Source organism: Ammodytes marinus (assembly GCF_949987685.1).
Source record: "Ammodytes marinus genome assembly, chromosome: 3".
Taxonomy (NCBI): domain Eukaryota; kingdom Metazoa; phylum Chordata; class Actinopteri; order Uranoscopiformes; family Ammodytidae; genus Ammodytes; species Ammodytes marinus.
The window spans coordinates 27,070,667-27,084,442 of NC_137232.1; the positions used below are offsets into that span (position 1 = coordinate 27,070,667).

General features: G+C 40.0%; 1 protein-coding gene across 1 annotated transcript in view; it reads right to left on the bottom strand.

The window, feature by feature from the left end:
• Positions 1-1,733: 1,733 nt before the first annotated feature.
• Positions 1,734-13,776, bottom strand: part of dync2h1 (dynein cytoplasmic 2 heavy chain 1) — a 130,862-nt gene continuing 118,819 nt past the window's right edge. Inside the window, exons 93-97 of the mRNA XM_080025000.1 lie at positions 10,624-10,713; positions 6,334-6,443; positions 6,164-6,245; positions 4,404-4,520; positions 1,734-2,586 (exon numbers count right to left, since the gene is read on the bottom strand). Of these exons, the coding sequence (XP_079881126.1) occupies positions 2,425-2,586; positions 4,404-4,520; positions 6,164-6,245; positions 6,334-6,443; positions 10,624-10,713 (561 nt within the window). The 3' untranslated portion in view covers positions 1,734-2,424. The remainder of the gene's footprint in view (positions 2,587-4,403; positions 4,521-6,163; positions 6,246-6,333; positions 6,444-10,623; positions 10,714-13,776) is intronic.

Below are 13,776 nucleotides of genomic sequence, written 5' to 3' on the forward strand. Positions count from 1 at the left end.
CCACACCCACAGAGACACACACACACACACACACACACACACACACACACACACACACACACACACATTTTTGCAACTGCATAAACATAAATAAGAAAAGGAAGATGCAGGGGGGAATTCTTAATTAAGCCATCAATCACATTTGATGCTCTTGGTTGGATTCATACACAAACATACACACCTAACAAACCTCACACCCAGCCTTGGAGCTCTGTGGCCATCCATCACAGCTTCACTGACTCCGCTCAACCTCAGCTCAAAGCCAATCACTAAGAGGTTAGGGACTGAGCGCTTGAGAATGTATGTGTGTGTGTGTGTGTGAGAGAGAGAGAGCGAGACACTCACCATTTGCTTTGGGAATAGACACTGGGGCATTTCATGCTCGCAAAGCAAGCCCCAATCACAGCCATTTCTACCAGCATCCAATGCGGAAGTGACACACATTGCAGTACCTTACAGTGGCTACTAGGAGGGTAGTACCAAAAGTGAGCAATTTTTCGTTGATTCAACAGGCCGTTTTCACAGTCTTATTAAACCTATTTACGGGCTGGTCCACAACACCATTCTAGTCTGTATGTTTAGGTCATATCTCCATGACAACACTGAGGGGGGTGACTTTTTTTCTAACATGCTAGTTTTTATTATTTTGGAGGTTAAAATGTATGCCGAATAAGGGGCGAAATCTTTTGAGTGGCAGCTAGCCGCCCGTTGTCCCACACTTTGCCTCGGAGGTATACGTCAGCTAGATGGGCGTATCTCCCTCCCCCTGAGGTCACATTACTGCCCTTTTTCGGCAAGAGGAGTGAGGCGGAGTAAAAATATGACAAGATGGCGATGAGCATAAGCCAGGAGAATTGGATGCAGGAGGAAAAACTGAGGTCACCCCAGATGCTACACCCTTTTTATATACTATCTATAGTGCAAAGCCCGTTTAAGCTTATCAGCGTCATCTGTATTGTTTACTGTTGAAAAGTTGTGACGACTGATAGTGTGTGTGGTGGGCATAGATAGTAAATAATATGGATGTAGCATCCGGGCTGACCTCAGTTATTCACACGGCATCCAATAATCCTGGTTTGTGCGCGTCGCCATCTTGTGAGATTTTTACTCCGCCTCACTCCTCTTGCCGAAAAGGGGAATCGACGTCACGTCGGGGGGAGGGAGATAGCTGACGTATACCTCCGAGGCAAAGTGAGGGACAACGGGCGGAGAGCTGTCACTCAAGAGATCGCGCCAATACATTTTAACCTCCAAAAGAATAAAAACTAGCATGGGCCACAAAAATTCACCCCCCTCAGTGTTGTCATGGAGATATGACCTAAACATACAGACTAAAATGGTTTTGTGGCCCAGGCTGTAAATAGGTTTAATAAGACTTTGAAAACGGCATATCTAACAAGTGAGTCAAAGAAAAACTGCTCGTCTTGGCGCCACCCCCAGTGGCACTTTCTGATTACTATAGTTGTAGGTCACTTCCTTAATGGATGCCGGTAAAAATCGCTGAGGTTGGGGCTTGGTGGTAGGTCAGCCCATCTCTGAAACACACCTACACACACGTTTGTGCTTTGTCAATATTACTCTCAACTTCTACACTAATAATACATCAACTCAAAATATGTCAAATTAAGAGAATTTGAGTCTACAGCAACCACCATACTAATCGGTTAGTGACTACTAGAATACGTAGTAATAATGACATTTATTTCATATTTTTTATTTTTGAATAAATAAGGTCAGAAAAATACACAGACAATAGAATAACTGAAATAAACATTTAAGTCAAAAACATCAATTCAGGTTAAGTTGCTTTCTTCAAAAGCCTTTAACAAAATAACAAGTATTACAGTTGTACAAATTAACACTATTTTATGAAACATATTTGAGTGGAGTAGTGTAATATGAGTCTAAGTGTATAACTCAGAGGTATCAAAGCTTGTTACAACCTGAGATCCCAATAATATATTTTTTTATATCTCATTAAAGATAAAGAGTTGCAGCTTCTCCATTTTACTAGTTGGTCCATGAAAAGAAGGGAAAGGACTTTTTTCAAATTAATAATATTCTATTAGTATTTGTATTAGTGTTGTTGTTGTTGATGTAAAAAGCAGACCACAGTCAATTACATGTTTCACTTAGTGATTTTGTCTACTCTGGTGCTTTCCCCTTGTGCCATATTATGCAAATGACACTGACATAAAGTAACTGCATGTGCATGTTTTTGGTCTCCAAGCTATAAGGTGCTTAATTAGAAAATGATAGTGTCAGAGCCTGACATTTTCGGAGCGTAAATAATTGGTCCTGTTATTTGTTGCCCACAAGTCAAATCCGTCTTTCATGAGTATGAATCTTCCCCTACGGCTTCCAGTGCTTAACAAAAGCCCCCTGTCATCAATGTGCTCGCCCTCACCGAGATGAGATGTCCTATTACTGCTGTTTGAGGAAGAGAGCGGCTCCAGTCTGTATCCATTGGTTGGGGTTGGCTCCACAGGGAAGACAGATGTGCGTGACCACCTTCACCCTCTCTGAGCTCGTATAAAGAGGCAGCCAGATACTCTCTTCTGAAGCAGACGAGTTAGCAGCAGTGCTCTAAGATCAAAGACAGAACACACCCATTTAATAAATGCATACATAATCACTGTATACTTTAAGGAGTAGTAGGAACTGTATACTTTAAGGAAAGGTCGCTCATCCAGGTTAGCTTAGCTCAAACACTGGTAGTCTTATGGAAGTAAATGAGTGTCATCGGATTTTGAAAATAAAAAGCCATTGAATTTTAAGCACTGAATAATTATGCATTGAAATAACGTATCTGAATTTTTTGCAGCATTGAAATAATGTATCTGAATTTTTTGTCTCTGAATTTAACTCATTACATTTTAAACAACAAATTTTCACCTTTATTTTACAATGTTCTCAAATTCAAACTCAAATATTCAACGTTTAAAAATTCAACGTGCCAAATTCAACTGCAAAATCCCATGTATGAAATTCAGAGTAAAACTTTGGGGACCCAAGGAAGAGCAATCGATCATAGATGCTAGATCGTGTTCAAACAAAGAGAGCCAGTGGGAAGAATATAATGGCTAGCATATATATAGAAACATGTTTGTACTCACCGAAGCACCATCGTTACTTGCGTTGCCGTTTGACATGGCTAAAACCTGATTTGCCTTCCTGCATCAGTCAGGGGTATCCAAGGCAACAAGCTAATATTCCCACTGGCTCTCTCTGTTTGAACGCGATCTAGCATCTATGATCGATTGCTCTTCCTTGGGTCCCCAAAGTTTTACTCTGAATTTCATACATGGGATTTTGCAGTTGAATTTGGCACGTTGAATTTTTTAACGTTGAATATTTGATTTTGAATTTGAGAACATTGTAAAATAAAGGTGAAAATTTGTTGTTTAAAATTTAATGAGTTAAATTCAGAGGCAAAAAATTCAGATACATTATTTCAATGCGGCAAAAAATTCAGATATGTTATTTCAATGCATAAATATTCAGTGCTTAAAATTCAATGGCTTTTTATTTTCAAAATCCGATGACACTCATTTACTTCCATATAGTCTTGGGGAGCAGGTCAAAAGATAAACTATACAACATCACTAAACGCTCCTGAGTGCTTGTCGGGACTTGTTTATTTACCACGTTATGTTGCGCTCTATATTTTTAGACTTATGTCATTTTATAATCAATTACATGATGGAAATTAACCAGGAATTGCCTGTGACAGTCATGTATGTATTTTGTTCTAAAATGACATCAAATGTAAAAAATATAGAGTGCAACATAATGTGGTAAATAAACAGGTCCCAACAAGCAGACAGAAGTGTTACGGGATGTTGTAAGTAAAGTTTATCTTTTGACCTGCTCCACTTGACTACCGGTGTTTGAGCTAAGCTAACCTGGATGAGCAACCTTTGCCCACTTCTAAATAAAAAATGCACGCAAAGTTACAATAACGGTTTCAGTTGCCTTTTCTTCAGCCACAGAGTGAGGCTAAAAGCTAAACATTTAAAATGTTTAACTATTCCTTTGATTAGTTAACATTTATTAGAAAGGTAAAAATAATGATAGGTGTTTCTCAGCTAACCCAGAAAAACTAACAAAGTCCTCAAAGATCCTCATATGAACGCTATTGTTTAGCATTCTGCCATTGCTAGATAACTACTTCCACCTGAATACATTAGTCCAATCGTTACATTTCGGAATGATCAGTACAGAAAGTCTATAGCTGTTATGTTTCATGATGGTATCAGAAAAAGTCAAAAGTCAAACAACAGAAACGTCAAATCACGATAACCACAAACATGGTTCTGGTCTGTGCATGCCTTACACAGATCTTAATGTCAGATAAGACAAAAAACAAACAATATGTGGCTCTTTTAAACATGAATACATACCTGTGAAATCCAGGCCATGTAACAAGGGGGGACAGCTGACACACTGGGAGAGTCATGTTGATTCTCACAAAGATGAACACCGTCAAAACTGCAACCCTCCAACTGGAGACCTCCAACCTGGAAACATGGGGGGACAGATGGCGTGAGAAGTAGAAGGAAGCGAGGGAAGTGGGGAGGCAAAAATAAAATAAAGCGACTGTAAACTGAGCAGACAGAAAAATAAAGCGATATATAGAGGAGAGATTAAAATATAGACAAAAAGTGTGGGAATAAAAAAAGGGAAGGAAAATAGGACTGAGTGTATGTAAATGGAGAGCTAGGTTTGAATGTGAGGGGAAAACACGCATTGCTGGCACCAGATTAACTAGCATGTTATGCACATTGTACACGAGAGAGTGTGTTTACATGAATGAATTCAATCTGGTGACTCAGGGATTTTCCACAGTAAACCAGACAATACAGGGAACTCTGGCGTCGAGTGAGACATACACAGACAACTGCTAAATCACCATAATATGGGCAAGAAAATGCAAGAGAGTGAGCAAGCGTCAAATCCAGAAACAGCTACATTGTGTGTGTGTGTGTGCATTTTTTTTAACAATAATTATATCCCCATTCACTTTCTCTGTCAGATGTCTGAGTATTTCCCTTCCCTCCCAGCAGCTGCAGCCTCTTTTCAAGCACCCACACCCTTCCTCTCTCTCTTAGTATGTTTGTACTTAGCGCAAGCCAAGCGGTGCCAGTTCCCATTGGCATGACAGAAAAGAAACAAATGCCTAAAATAATAAAAATTGTAGACAATACAATTATATCTCCCTTTAATCAGAGCATGGAAGGAAAATAAATAAAGAGTGACCCCTAGTCCCCACCAAAAGCGTTTCGCGAGTCCGTCGAAATTTACGTGCACGCGTGAACGCACCACTGAAGCGATTCTACCGGTCCCGTCTTTTCAGCGCATTTCAAAGCCTCGAACAATATAGCAGCAGCCAAACTGTATGTGCTGTGAGCAGCTTTCCTTGTGTGACTGATGCAATGAACCGCAATAAAGGAGAAAACATGCCATCAGTAGGTCAGATAATAAAATAATTATATGATCAGTTTAAATCACAATGATAAAATGATCAAACCCGAACATATAGTTAACTGCAGTGGGCCTAAACTGAGATGAGGTTAGAAATAATGAAGACTAAGTTGCAAAATGTAGATAAATATATGTATTCAGTACCTTTTTATTTGCCATCAACCTGGCGTTTACAAATGTATAGGTGGAAAAATAGGCTTGAAGCATAAAGATAAATGCTTAAGGTCGTGTTTAAGCGTGTGCGGTGCAGCTGACACTCTGGTCCAACTCTGGTGGAGACAACGGCATAAATTAACGTCAGAGAGTTTTTTGCGCGCGTGAATATGCCTCCGAAACGCTTCTGGTGGAGACAAGGGGTGAGAGTGGTATTGTACACTTGTGTGTGCTCCCATCACAGTACGAGCACAGAGCAGACTAGAGGTGTCAGAGGCTGCATATTTGACTCTAAGGGATGGGCAGAAAATGTGATTTCTTTCTAACTTTGTTTTCTTCTTGCTCTCAGCTCATGCCTTCTTATCTGCTTCTGTATTCCATTCTTGCAGTCTTTTACTCCATTATTTTCTAATTATCACTCGCCCAGAGTCTGCCTAGTTTAAAGCACCAGTATTCTGTAGCTTATGTGTCTGCAGTCTGTATGCATAATCCATCAGTTAATGTGTGCTGCTGTGTGTAGTTCTACCTTGACTTGTAGCTTGGCCTGTGCAATGGGACTCCTCCATGTTGAGACGAACACCAAACTATCCATAGAACAACCCATGGTCCTAACACGGCAAAAAAAAAAAATATGTTATTAACCTTAACACGCATACTTTTGCTGTCTGGCATAAACCCACAAGCATTCAGTGTTACCTGGCTGTTTCCTGTCTCAAAGCATTGAGGAAGGTGTCAGGGTGGAAGAGCTCAGACAGATCTAGGGTGTCTGACACAAGAGCTTGCCTGCCTGCACGCTCCACCCAACTCTGGAAACACACAGACGCACACACATTATTGAACCAAAAGCCTATCAAATGACAAATAAACACTCCAAGATAGCACAGAGTTCAGGCATAAAATCAGTTTCCCATCGGAGTCAGCCAGTCATTTGGTGGATCAATGGAAGATAATGAGAATACACACAGTTGTCTTCTGTTCAAGTGGAGAGATGTGACACACAGATAGGACTTGCTCTGAATACCAAACATGTTTGCTGTAAATTGTTTGTATAATGAATGTTTGTATTGTATCTGGCTCTTTAAATGTTCATAGAGAACATCGATTTGTGATTGAAATGATCATAATTTCTAAATCTGAGTATTTGTCTGTGTATTTGTTAATGAGAGATACAAAAGGCAACAAAGGGTTAGGGCAAAACATAAAGTCAATAAAACTGTGTGGCCATTACAGTATTTAATCTCTTCTTGTCCTTTTATCACCTCATCAACAAGCTGATAAGTGGAAATGGAACCTCAATTACCTGCTAATGGGAATACAGTGCGTACACACACACACACATGTGCGCGGGCACAGATGCGCACACACACACACACACACACACACACACACACACACACACACACAATCATAAAAAATAATGATTTAACTTTGACCATATGCATACTTGACATACAGTCCCCTCCATAAGTATCGGAACAGTGAGGCCAATTCCTTTATTTTTGCTGTAGACTGGAAACATTTGGGTTTGACACCAAAAGATGAATATGAGACAATAGCTCAACATTTCAGCTTTCATTTCCAGGTATTCACATCTGGATCTGATACACAACTGATGAGATATCATTATTTGAAAAGGAACACCACATTATTAGGCAAGCAAAAGTATTGGAACAGATAGACTTTAAATAAATTAAAGTGAATAAACCGTAATATTTTGTCGCAAATACTTTGCTTGCAATAACTGCATCAAGCCTGTGATCCATTGACATCACAAAACGTTTGCATTCTTCTTTTGTGATACTTTTCCAGGCTTTCACCGCAGCCTCATTCAGTTGCTGTTTGTTTTGGGGGGTTACTCCCTTCGGTCTCCTCTTTAGCAGGTAAAATGCATGCTCTATAGCGTTTAAGTCTGGAGATTGACTTGGCCAGTCTAAAACCTTCCATTTCTTGCCCCTGATGAACTCCTTTGTTGTTTTTGCAGTTTTTTTTGGATCATTATCTTGCTGCATGATGGAGCATCTTCCAATCAGTTTGGTTGCATCTTTCTTTAAATTGGCAGACCGAATGTTTCTGTAGACTTCTAAGTTAATTTTGCTGTTGCCATCATGTGTTACTGTGTTGTTGTCAAGATGAACCTTTACCAAAGTGATGGAAAGGCTAAAGTTTGGAGAAAGAAAGGATCTAGTCATGATCCCAAGCATACAAGCTCATCTGTGAAACACGGTGGAGGCAATGTCATGGCTTGGGCTTGCATGGCTTCTTCTGGGATGGGCTCATTATTCTTCATTGATGATGTAACACATGATGGCAACAGCAAAATGAACTCAGAAGTTTACAGAAACATTTTGTCTGACAATTTAAGGAAAGATGCAACCAAACTGATTGGAAGATCCTCCATCATGCAGCAAGATAATGACCCAAAACACAACAAAGGAGTTAATCAGGGGCAAGAAGTGGAAGGTTTTAGACTGGCTAAGTCAATCTCCAGACTTAAACGCTATAGAGCATGCATTTTACCTGCTAAAGAGGAGACTTAAGAGAGTAACCCCCTGACACAAACAACAACTGAATGAGGCTGCGTTGAAAGCCTGGAAAAGCATCACAAAAGAAGAATGCAAAAGTTTTGTGATGTCAATGGGTCACAGGCTTGATACGGTTATTGCAAGCAAAGGATTTGCGACAAAATACTATGTTTTATTCACTTTAATTTATTTAAAGTCTATCTGTTCCAATACTTCTGCTCGCCTAAAAATGTGGTGTTCCTTTACAAATAACGATATCTTCTCAGTTGTGTATCGGATCCAGATGTGAATACCTGGAAATTAAAGCTGAAATGTTGAGCTATTGTCTCATATTCATCTTTTGGTGTAAAACCCAAATGTTTCCAGTCTACAGCAAAAATAAAGGAATTGGCCCCACTGTTCCGATACTTATGGAGGGGACTGTAACTGGACATGCGAAGGCAGCGATCTGTATGTGTATTTAGACAGTAAAGCCATGAATGTGTAGTGATTGAGTCGGACTGTTTAAACAACATCTGCTTTGATCAGTTAAGCAGCCTCCTACGGTGAAACTGCAAAATAAGTTACTTTTGTCAAAAGCACAGCTCAGGACTAAACCTTAAATGATATTTCACAATACAATTTTGTATGTGTACTTTGTATGTTGCAGAGGAGCACAACACATAAAGCCAATGTCCTTGTTACACTTATAGCCAAGCTTATCATGATGCAAGCCTGAATGGCTGCAGTGGCTGGACTTAATCCTTGGGACTTGTCCTAAGAGTGAAGTCTTGATCTGTTCTGGGTATATCACCATAGAAACGAATGGATTTAAAGGTCATCTTAAGAAAATCGCTGACAAAAAGAGGCAGAAAACATCTGATCCAATCTCTGTTATAAATGGATTCCTTCTTGGCGCAGCATCACTCTGCACTCCCTTAAGAGATAATAAATTGGGATGAGCGGTATGCCAAGAAAAAAATATATGCATAAATGCAAGCCGATACCCACATTCACACATACTTGCAGGCAAGGGCATGCACACAAACACAGAGGCAGACATGTGCACCAGGAATGTGGGGTATTAATAATACAGCCAGCCGGTGAGTGCTGGTATGCTCAGTATTCGTGTGCATACAGTATGTGTATGTTGGCATTTGGGAGTTTTCAAGGTCGTCCTGTGTGTCTGGAGTGTGCTGCAGTGCCGCTAGCTCTTTATTCCTAAGCAGCTTCACACAGCAGCAGCTCAGACCGTCTCCGCCTTTATTAGACTGATTAGCTAACAGGACACAGACACACTGTTAACAGAGATATCACTCAGTGCTGCGCTGCAGCAATAAGACAGCTAAGGACAGTGCAGCCTCCAGACAGACACACATGAAGACAGATGGAGTGCGGAAAGCAGCAAGCAGACAGGGAGACATATACACTAACAGATGGGTAGGCAGGCAGGCTGGCCAGCAGACAGACAGACAAAGGCAGTGAGGATCGCCCACACAAATAATAAAATGCATCAAATTCACATAGAAATAAATTATTCCTGAGCCTGTGTGTAATGTAGTCAGCCAGAGCATATTGGGGTAGGCGTACAGTCAAACACAGTCAAGAGGAGATAGAGAGGTGTTTCATCCAAAACCTTTATTTCCTTGCACCAACCAGGACAAACAATTCTCAAAAACGTCCTGCTTTTATATAATAATCCTTTTTTATTTGTGAAGTGCTTTTGAAAACATTAGAATCATTCTGCCATGGCTTTAGTCAACTTATTGCCTAGATCAATCGAGAATAGTTTCAGTCTGAGCCATAACCCAACAGTGCTTAATGTGGTCTTTAGACCCAGACACAGCTAAAGGACTCACTGATGTGGGGAAACACCAAACAAAGGTCTAGGGGCCATCATTGTGTGATATCTGAGGTGCAAGGTTCCTTTTTCCAAAAATAATTCCAAAAGTGTACATTAATTTACATTCATTACAACTAGAGGGCAAGGCTCCCTGTTGGATTTACAGTCAATGCAACATGGATTTGAACAGATCCCTCAATCATTAAGCTAATGCTGATTAAAAAACTCTTAGGCCTCTTAAGTCTCCTTCCCGTGAGAGTTGTACCACAGAGGAATCCCAGGGGCGTCTGGGTTTTTAATAACCAGGGAGGTCATCAGCAAATGCCTTTACCACCAGTTATCCCACAAACATTCTACCACGTTTTGTTGAAGGCATATGTCCTCTGATAGTGGAGGACTTGATAAAAAACTAAAACTAAACTATGACTACCACTGACGAGATTCAAAATTGTTTAGACATATGTAATGATGACAGAAGACAGCCCCCCCCACCCCCACTGCAATTATAAAAAAGAATCTCTTCATAAATGAGAAGGTTTTGTTTTGCTTGTGTGTGCCTGTGGGAGGAACAAAAAGACATATAGAGTGTCAGAGAAGAAGAATAGTGTATGTCTCTTTATGTGTACACCATGCAAGTGTTACCTGTATGGCGAGTGCCCGGGTTACCACAGCTCTAAGGTACTGCATCGGCTCTTCTGGTCCCTCCCATTTATTCTGCCACGTTAAAGGACACTGAGACAGAGGGAAACAGAAGAAGAACAGTTATTCGTTAGCCGCAATGAAAAAATACATAAAAAAAAAACAAGTGTCAGCAATGCCGTGGACATTCTGCAATCAATAAGCTATGTGCTGCTACAGTATGTGGTCGACTGAAGCAGCCTCTCTTTCTCTCCCTGAATTCAGCTGTCAACCTAAAAAGCCAGAGTGTTCTGGAGGGCCAGCGAGTATCTGAGCTCGGTGAGCTGTATTGAAGACATTCTTCAAGGGAAAGTAGCCAGTGTCTGAACAAAAAGGTGCTATATTTGTCCATCTGCAATTTTCTTTTTGATAAAGTTGCTAAAGCAGCCTCTCAAGTCACTAAATTGTTGGGCATCCTGCCAAATGGTGTAAAACACATAGCATGTGACCACAACACACCCTTAACATTGTTGAATGCCATCCGCCTCTCTCCCCATTTGTCTTGTCCCCTGTACTATAAAGTTATCACAGTCACTAAATTGTGCAACACAGACGGATAAACCCGACAACACTGGACCCTGTTGGGTCACCATGAAACTATTCCAATTACACATTTAATAGTCTGTCAGTGGTAAAGGGCATAGACTCTCCTAGGCTGTACTGCCACTATGGCCGGCCTGAAACAGAATCTGTGTCCAAGTCCATGTTTTCTGTGATGTCAGAAGTTAAGGCATCTTCTCAACTTCGGATTTCATTGGTTGGAGTTGGAAGCTATGCAGATGAGTGAATCTGTAAAGGTGTCTCACTGTGTACTGTATAAAATAATGCATACATATTTGATTTTTTACACTTAACTGAAATACACCCCAACAATGACAAAGGGCTCTTAAGTACACCCATATGGCCGCATGTGGGGATTGTCATGAAAGAACAGGGTGCAGTTCCTGCTAAGTTTATCCATGCCCTTGTGCCCTGGGTCTCACACTGAAAATGTAACAACATCACATTTAACTCACTTGGATTGCACTGCCTCAGTGTTTTCTATTGACAGCATCGCTCGCTGTTTTTAGAGCAGCTTAAAGTTTGGGTGAGGATCTGTGGATGTACTATATATTGAAGAACGTTCACTGTTGGCTTCCTTTAACAATGACACAAATCTTTCCAGATGCTAATATGTTTTAGTTGCAAAAACATAGCCATACTTTAACCAAAGAGGTGACTGATTACAACAAAAACAATTAGTGTAGTTTTGAAATGCTAAAATGGTTAATTTGGAAAGCACCGGCAAATGCAATATTTTTGCGTAGGTTGCAGTCGAAAGCTTCCCTCAGGAGACAACTGTTAACACTGGAACAGGTTTGAAGGAACATGTTGCTTTGAAAAGTGTTTAACAGAGATCAAAGAACTGCCTTAAACACATGCACACGCATACTTTACAAAGGCTCTGTGGGAGATTGATGACGAAGAATGTAATGTTATTCAACTTGACAGTCATTAAGGAAAGGGACCTTGTATGTTTCTTAGCGGCAAGTCAACTATTCATCCACTCTCCTGCTGTGTTTGTCTCGCACAGATAAATACGCAAGCTTAAGGAATGTGATTAATACTTGAAAATAGAATATGTTAATAGTTTATTTTAATTGTTTATATACTTTCAGGGCTATTGGCATCCGCTGAAAGCATACCAGGACACAGATTAAAATATATTTCTTATTTTATAATTATATCAGCTGCATTTTGGAAAAACTAAAAATCTTAAAAGACATGATTTTTCTTTAGACCATTATTTGTTGACATACATTTACTTTTGTCTTGATTCATAGTCAACCAGTGCTTATAATTACACAAATCACCTCATGAGGAATGTACATGTGATTGTGCACGGCAGTTGCCAGAGCATTCAATTGATGCAAATTTAATCTCCAAGGTAACTCGCCAAAGTTTTTCAGTCGCCGCTGGAGGAAAGCAAATGTTTTGAAAAAAGAAGACTCCTTTGATCACTCTTAACTTATAACTCCCAGTGTGCTTGAAAGAAAGCATGCTAATTTCTACAACTGGTAGCGCGAAAAATATATAAATAAATAACTAGTAGAGATTGTTTAACCTTTAATCAAAAAGCCATCTTGGCATCAGTCCGAAAGAAACTCATGATCTTTCCACTGACTAAGGCAATTTCTGTTTCTGCAGCAATGCTTACCACTCTCTTCTGATGCTTGGGTAGTTTCCAAGTATCTCATTATTTTTTTACTGCACAGCTGAGGAGAGAGGAAAATGAACTTGACCCGCCAGAGCTGTGCCTGCCATGCTTTTGTAATATTATAATCCAAATTGTCCATTTTCAAAATAATCCAGTTTCTTGTGTTTTTTTTTTTGTTTTCTCTGGTTGAATCTGTTCTAATCTGTGATGGTTGGTTTGCAAAAACTGTAAAATCTCATTTACATTCTGTTTTGTAATGCTATTTTTTAGCAATAGCAACAATTACCTGTTAACTAATGTGGAAATGCAACATGTAATAATGCTTTATTAAAGGAGTAATTGGGGAAGTTGATTACAGTACTTAACACATCTTGCATTACAGGAAAAAACTCAAACAGGTAACATTTTATCCGACCAATAACTGCACTGGATTGAATTATATCATATCCAGTAGCTGGGATTCAGCACTATCACTCAAACTGTTTAAGGGGGTGTTCTGGACCAGGATTTACTGTCATCTCCTCCAGAATCGTTCTGCACTTTACAGTATAACTGCAGAAACTGACAGATTGTAAGTTTCATTGTGCTATAAAGGATACTGCAGAATGATACTATTGCTTCAAATTGTGCAGTACTGAGTTGTGACAGTGTCTCTTTCACAGACACAGCAGCACACAGATCGCGGGAAAAGAACAAAGGTTTTAACTCCGCTCCTGATGAGACGTTGGAACAGCTGTTATTGCAACCCGCGAATCGCAGCCGTTAAAACATGCATAAAACTATAACTTAGAACAGCAATCTTAATCACACACGGGTGATTCCACAACTCAAATAAACATGTTTAAACTGTAGAATGTTCGCTACATGCACGCTCGCACATCTGACCGAGCGAGAGGAGAAAAGAAACTTACTAAAAAGAC